Consider the following 7,855-nt stretch of genomic DNA (forward strand, 5'->3'; position numbering starts at 1 on the left):
GGTATGGTGAGTTAAGGTGTGGTGAGAAAGTTGAGGTGTGGTGAATTACGGTGTGGTGGATTTAGGTGTGGGGAGTTAACGTGTGGTGAGTTGAGATGTGGTGAATTAAGGTGTGGTGAATTTAGGTGTGGTGAGTTGAGGTGTGGTGAGAGTGTTGAAGTGTGGTGAATTACGGTGTGGGGGTTAAGTTGTGGTGTGTTTCATCTTCATCTTCATCTTCATCTTCATCTTCATCTTCATCTTCATCTTCATCTTCATCTTCATCTTCATCTTCATCTTCATCTTCGTCTTCATCTTCATCTTCATTTTCATCTTCATCTTCATCTTCATCTTCATCTTCATCTTCGTCGTCTTGGTCTTCATCTTTATATTTTCCTTTATCCTGATCTAAATATGTCCATTCTTTTCTTCATTTACATATTCACCCCCACCATTGTTATTAGGTTAGGTATTTAAATTTTCCTTCCTCTTTGTCTTTATATCTAGGTTTCTTTACTTTTATTTTAATTTCTGTATTTATCACTTTCTTCTTCCCCATACTCAACTTTACCTTCTTCCTTGTTTGATTCTAATCTATTCATGTACATACATACATACATCTTATTCCTAAACTGCTGCTTAGCACGTTTCTTTAATTCGCTATCAATATTAAAGCATACATTTAGGGGGCATTTCCGCCCCAACCATGTACATGTATGGCATTGGTATTGGTGTGACTTTTGAATTGATTTTTTCGCTCTATTTTAAACTGATTTGAAATTTTAAAAATTGCCTGCACATCAGCATCAAAATACCTTTCTAATGATATATAATTGTTTATACCTTAGAAGTATAGTTTAGCCGTAAAAGGGGTGTAAAGGAAACATGATTGCCTATTTATATAATGATATGATCTATATATACATAAGTATACATATATATAAATTTAAATACATACATACATATGTTACTGTAAATCTACACACATGCATAGTTTCATACATAAACAGATGTACATATGCATGTACTATATGTGTGTATATATGTACAGACATTCATTCGGCATAAAAGTCGTGAAAATTCAATTTAGTAATCATTCTTTGCCAAAATCATGAACATTTAACAACTTTTTGCTAAATCAGCTTATAAGCTCTAGAAGTTGCATAAGGGAACTACATACGAATTTCGTTTTCCGTTGTTAAAAGTGGATTTAAGTAAACTTTACTTTCAGAAATTTTGAGGAAAAATTATATTTAAATAACATACGTACCTCAGACTGCATTACCAAACACCGTTGTGGTTTATTACAAAATTTATTATATTTGAAAGCGTCCACCAAAATTTTTCGCAAAAATATTAAGATTTACTTGAGCTGGACCGATTTGAAAATACCTCCAAAAATTGAGTTTTTTATAAATAAAAATAAAGAATTAAAAAAAACCCTCTCAGATCACAAAACAGTTTAAGTTTTAAAAATCTGCGTAAAAATCAATTTTTTTTTCAACGGAATCATGATAATGAGATCTTTGATGCTGCTTTTTTATAATTTTTTTAAGATAAGTTTAAGATAAACTTGGGTAACTCAGTCAAAACTATACTTATTTATACTTCCGAGGAAAATTGGAAATGTATTTTTTCATCCTTTTTATTTGTTTTGCAAAGTTGAATTAACGTGTTTTGATATTAAAAAAAAGGGACGTGAATGAGTTTTTTTTTTTTTAAATCGAACGCCACGGCCATATAAAATAGGCGAATTAGTTTTAATCGATAATGTACCTTCTACCACAGGTACGTCACGCAAATTGCAGCCAGCATATAAGGGTCCGTATCAGGTGACGAAGGTGCATCCCAATGATTACTACATAGTAGAAGATCTACCACCAACCGTGAGAAAAACTCGCACAGCAATGTGATGTTCCTTACATACAAAGTATTTTTATACAATCCAACATGTGGATTAAGATAAATTTGTAAATTTTAATCAGGCACTTACTTTTTAATTTACAATTTCTTGTTTTTTGGCTGAAGTAAACTTTAATGTTGGAAACTTTACTTACCAATTACACTGAAAGTGTATGAGAGAGACATCTTTGGTTCTGTATTGATTTGGCATTCGTAAATGCCCGAATCCCGCGGTTGTGGATATTTTATTTGCAATGTCCAGTTACCCGAATTTTCCGGGCGTATTACCTAAGAAAACAAACAAAGTTACATTTTTATAGGAACAAATTAAAATTTTCAGCAACTCTTTTTAACCGATTTCAAAAAAGGAGGAGGTTATCAATTCGTCAGATTATTATTTTTATTTACTTATTTACTTAAAAATTACTTGTTATTTTCATAAAATAAAATATAACGAATATACAGGATATTTTTTGAAGATCTCTTAAAAAAAAGGAAACAATTTCGCACTTAACCGGTTGATGGGACGTAAATAATAATCTTTTAGCAGTTTTCAATTGAAACATTTATTAGTTTAATTACAAATATCGAAAAAAGATTTGCAAATCGCAGCGATATCAAATCGTTATATCTTCAGAAAAGATTTGCATGTATATTAAATGTATTTAGCATTGTAAAACAAACTTACTTGAAATCGCTGATCTGATGTATATGTCGTCGAACCGGCGGTCAGTATGTGTAAATCCCGCTTCCTTATCCAAGACACCTGCAAAAAATTAAATTATGCAAAACTTGTAAATTACTCAAAAATGCAAAGTATGCTAAATAAATAATAAGCAGCTTATAAGCAATCGATAGACTGGCAAAAAACACTAGCAATCAGTGCTTAGTCAATGGTGATTTTTGTTAATAAATGTGAATGTTTTTAGGATACATTTTACTTTTATTTTAAATTTATTTTTTGTAAAAGTATGTTGCATGCTGAGAAAATTACTGAAGGTATAAATCAAAACAGTTTTTAAGGCCAAACCCTTTTAATGACCAATTACACTCCTGCGCGAGACCTTTTCGGCGAGATAAAAGTTTTAAAAAATCGGCCATCCAATAAGTAGTTATAGCAAAAAAAACGCGAATTAGTTGTTCTTAGCGGTTCCCTAAAAAAATTTGTTGCACCCAAATCTTTTTCCCGACATAGGTGTTCAAATAAAACTGACGAAGGCTAAACCTTTTTGAAGTGAAATTCCTTGCTTGGGAGTTGGTTTGCTTGGGAGTAAATTGGCAAAGTGAACGCAAATTTCAGACGGAAATATCGATTTGGGTATCGATAATTTTAGCGGTTTTGCAATCGGTATTTTTATCGATGTAACACAATTTTCACGTCTCCAGTGTGGCCTAGGCGCACTTACGTTTTTTTTTTTTCATTCATATATAGTGATACGGCTTAATGTCCACCCATGTGCGCAAAGAAAAAATGCGACAAGGAACGCAGACAAGCCTGCAGCGTGTGCGGATGTTGTATTTGACAAGAACTCGATCGCCAGTGTCAGCTGCTTTAGTTTATAGGCTGAGCTCAGCAGCGTAACATTGAAGCCCTGGAGACAAACGTCCTCGAGCGACGCCGTATTTGCATCGGAAGAAATGCAGACAGCAGATAGCGACGCCTTACAACACGCTACAAGTAGAAAGCATAGCCGCTAAACAGGCGTCCCAAATTCCTAGTATTTTAACTCTCGATCTACCGAATGACCGTATGCATCTCTCAGAAATGGGCTACAGCGGTCACCATATACATACTTACAGGCGTAATAAGTTCCTAAATCCGAGAGCTTACATTTTCATGTACCAACTAAGATGTGACTCTTCGTTTTTATATACATATGTACATAAGTACAGTTATATGTATCTATGTATATTTTCCTTTCCACTTCTTTATAGGGAAAATACTTATAGGGAATTTACTTGAGGCGATTTTTCAGGCGATTTTTAGTTGAAAGCAACAATCGCCTGGTGTAAACGGCCTTTCCACTAATCGCTTTCAATGAAGTTGGCCGGCTGCCTACTTTCGTTCAACTTTTGGTTCAACTGATCGCCTATGAAAGTTGAATCATGTAAATTCCTTATTCCATATACATTTTATAACTAAAATCGTATTTTTCATTATTATTCAAAGGCAGTCGCATTCGTTGACACGAATTAGGCGCAAAGGGACCCGAAAACTTTTCTAAGCATAAATGTGCAAATTGTCATTAAAGTGTTATTGTCAAAGTGCAAAACTTTCTTAAGCTCAGCTTTTCATCACCAGCGAAAAAACCTTTGACCTTTCACTCAACTTTTGTCAAAAACAAGCAAAGCGACGTTATTATTTACTCGAATCCGTATTGAGGTCGTGAAAAAGTATTGCGTCAATTTTAATATCAACAACAATGTTATTAATCACTTCGCCAAATTTTAATGCCTAAGGTCAACTAAGCGATGCAAAAGAAATTACCAACAAATCTTTGTTACATAATTTAGGAGACACTCGTTCAAGTTTACACAGCATTCTGCGACATTATCGGCCCCAAGCGACTATAAAAAAAAAAAAACCCGAGATTCGGCAACAAAGTTGTAGACACACACATTAAATACAATTAAAGCATTGTAAATACGTTTAAACTTTTAGGCCACAATTTCGCTCTGCACTTCGACAGTTTCAAGTGTCAAAGCCGCGTACTGACATCAACAACTCTTTTCTTTCTTTTGTTTTTGCTGTCATTCAAAAGTTTTTATGTTTTTTTTGCTACCTCGGCGGCGGTAGGCCTGCTTCAGTAGAAGGTTGAGAGGATTTTCGCTCCACTGACAAATAATGAAACAAGATTGCGAGTGAAGCAAAAATAACAACAGCATTATCAACGCAAATGAAGACACACAATGAGAAAACACTGAACAGCTGAGCGCAGTCGGTAGGAAAAAAGCAACCCTAATAACGGTGTGTACAAAAACTACAAAACAAAAGGGACTCGAACCAACCCTTCAAGTGTCAAAAGAAAACAAACAAGTAAATAAATGAAAAGTACAAAAAACAGAAAGCTGAAAACATTTTCAATGAAAATAAAAACATAACTGAAAATGTGTTAATCCTTACATATGTATATTAGGCATATGACTTTTCTAAAATTAAATATACCCATAATGAGAAGTTGCGATTTAGTAAGAAATTCGTAAAAAAACTTCCAGCAGGGATCATTGAGGAAAAAAATCTGTAACCAAAAAAATCATTTACTCGTACAAATGTACACTGCCGGCAAAAAGTATTGACACAGCGAATTTTGCACAATATATATGCACAACTTTCTATTCTAATATTTTTGCGCTATTTTTTTTAAATGATATGTTTCATTATACAACAAAAACGCAAAAATATAATTTCTAAACTTTGGGCAAAACTCTCGAAAATTCAATAAATTTTCATGCAAATTTTCAACTTTTTAATCAGATCTTTTAGAATTTTCTTGGGTATGCAGTTTGGGTATGAAGCATCGATTTTTGAAATTTCTTTGGTTAAGGGGGTTTCGCATTTTTTTTCATATAAAGTGTTTTCGATTTTTTTTTTATGGAAGAGACTGCTTAAAAAAAATACAAAAATCAAAGGTAATTCGTAGCTACTTAGAATTTCTACTTTATTTCAATAAAATTGATTGAGCTACAAATCTGCGTACTCAAAAAAATTCTAAAACTTTTGATTAAAAAGTTGAAAATTTGCATGAAAATTTGCTGAAGTTTTGCACAAAGCTTATAAATTATATTTTTTTGTTTTTTGTTGTGGAATGAACTATATTTTTATAAAAAATTCTCCAAAAAATATAAAAATAAAAGTTGTTGCAGATATTGTAAAAAAGCAGCTGTGCCAATCCTTTTTGCCGGCAGTGTATATAGAAAATTCTATGTCAACCGAATTATGACTTAGAATTTTAAATATATGTATTGGCATATCCGAAAAACAGTCAATCGAAAACGGAAGAAATGCCTGATATCCAAACACTCGCATTTTTTGTTTTTCAAACATGGCATAGTGCTACGTAGTTCTGAGTTGCCCCTCTTACTTCCTAAAGCATAGCTCTGAATAGTATTAATTTTGGTAATTTATCCACCAAAAATTTTACCGAAATTTCCCTATAAATAAAAAATTTAGTCAAGCGTAGGCACATCACCATAACCATAGATCACATAGCCAAAAAATACATAAACAGGGAAGAGCAGGTGCCCAAACTGAAGGATGTCGAAATGTTGGACTCGGAAGATTTTCTTGCAAATACAGTAAATAAGTTGATCAGTCTCGGTGCATTATCGGAAATTTCGTGGTAAGGCTTAATTTTCCGACGGATGTACCAAGATCACCAAGCACGATTTTGATATCGCGACGGGGTCAGCGTTCGTACGTGCGGTCTAGTCGGTCATAGAGGGGATCCTTGGAGGCCTCACCTTTCTCTTTCGTGTGAAGGCGTGGGTGCAAATGAGCGAAATGTTATCAAAAGGACAGGTTCTCATCCGAGACTGGGTCCGGAGACTAGCACACAACCCTCTACTGGGCGTGTGACTTCTCAGATTAGGTGCTCAACTGCTTCTGAATAGGTGCTCAACTGCTAGCCAGAGGATACTTCGCGAAAACACTGCAAGTCGGGAGTTGCTAGAACCGGACGAAGAATAATAGCTTTTAACCACTCGCGGTTTAAGTAGGGCTTAGCTTGAAAATATTTTAAAGCGGGTCGTCACTTGTTTGCAAAGTCGAATTTAATTATATTATGCAAAATTTATATATATATGATATGTTAATATATTTATGCCAGCCATTTAAGCCTTTTCATTTCGATTTATGCTCTAATTCATTTAACTTATTAAATAATTGGAATTAAATTTTAATTGTAACAGGTGGCAACCCTTAAAAAAAAAACTTTATCGCACATCTACAGGTCAAGCCCTACAATTTGACACCCAAGAACACAAAATTTCAACTGTAATCTGCATCGCTTGATTTTCAGTAACGTCCAAATACAAATTTCAAGGGCAAATACAAATTAATGCAAACTAATATTTTTGATCTCTCGAGAGTACCGCTTTAAACCTTCCCTTTTAAACACACAATTTTTTTAAATCCAAATTTTTTGCCCAAAAAATATTAATAGACACTTCCGAACGTAACGTCCGCGGGGCTAAGATTTGCTGTACGTAGGTATATGCATGTTGTTTTTTCTGTACACACTTTTTCCTCCGTGTTCCCCGCGGGAACTTTTTTTTTATCAAGTTTAATTAGTTTATCATCATTCCTCATCCTCTCCTCATAAGTATAATTAATTAAAACAAGTCATATGCCTAATGTACATACATACACATATAGAAAGTGTTTATGTAGGCCTTGCAGCTCAATTGTGATGGTGACAACGAAAAACTGCGGCTGCAACAGTGCCAGTGGAGAGCGGCGAATGTAGCGCAAAAAAAGTCAAGCCTGACGCAACCCTATGCTTTTTTTTTTGCTTTCTTACTTATTCTTATTTTGATTTTTGTTTTGTTTTACACGAAAAAGTTGCTTAAACTTTTGCCACACATTTCGTTTGCATATTAAACTGTGTATGTCAGAGGGTTTACGGGTGCCGAAAAAAGTTAGCTATAATTTCTTCAGGTCTAAATATTTATTATTATTTTTTTTTTGTCTGATAGTATTAAGCTCCTGAGCTACCGAAAAGTACTTTGCCTTTTAACGCAGTTTATCTTTGCTATCAAACACAGCCTTTGAGCCTTTTGAAATTTTTCCTTTGTACCACAATCAAAATAATAGCTCTAAAGTTCTATAGAATAATGTGAATGGTGACCACAATACACGACAAACAAATTCTTTACACTTAAATATATAGAAGAACGGAAAGTTTTAATTATGATAAACGCAGCCAGCAAACGATGTTTGGTACTCAAATCAGGTACCAAATAAGAAAAGCAGCAA

The 7,855-nt window shown here is 33.9% G+C and overlaps 1 protein-coding gene across 1 annotated transcript in view; it reads right to left on the minus strand.

Annotated features, from left to right (window-relative positions):
- Positions 1-2,036: 2,036 nt before the first annotated feature.
- The window catches only part of LOC118751788 (zwei Ig domain protein zig-8-like), a gene marked incomplete at its 3' end in the record, with an annotated part of 32,396 nt that continues 26,577 nt past the window's right edge, over positions 2,037-7,855 (minus strand). The window contains exons 2-3 of the mRNA XM_036486604.1: positions 2,570-2,647; positions 2,037-2,169 (exon numbers count right to left, since the gene is read on the minus strand). Coding sequence (XP_036342497.1) covers positions 2,037-2,169; positions 2,570-2,647 — 211 coding nt within the window. The remainder of the gene's footprint in view (positions 2,170-2,569; positions 2,648-7,855) is intronic.

Source organism: Rhagoletis pomonella, unplaced genomic scaffold, assembly GCF_013731165.1.
Source record: "Rhagoletis pomonella isolate Grant_MI unplaced genomic scaffold, Rhpom_1.0 Rhpom_scaffold_00998, whole genome shotgun sequence".
NCBI classification, from domain to species: domain Eukaryota; kingdom Metazoa; phylum Arthropoda; class Insecta; order Diptera; family Tephritidae; genus Rhagoletis; species Rhagoletis pomonella.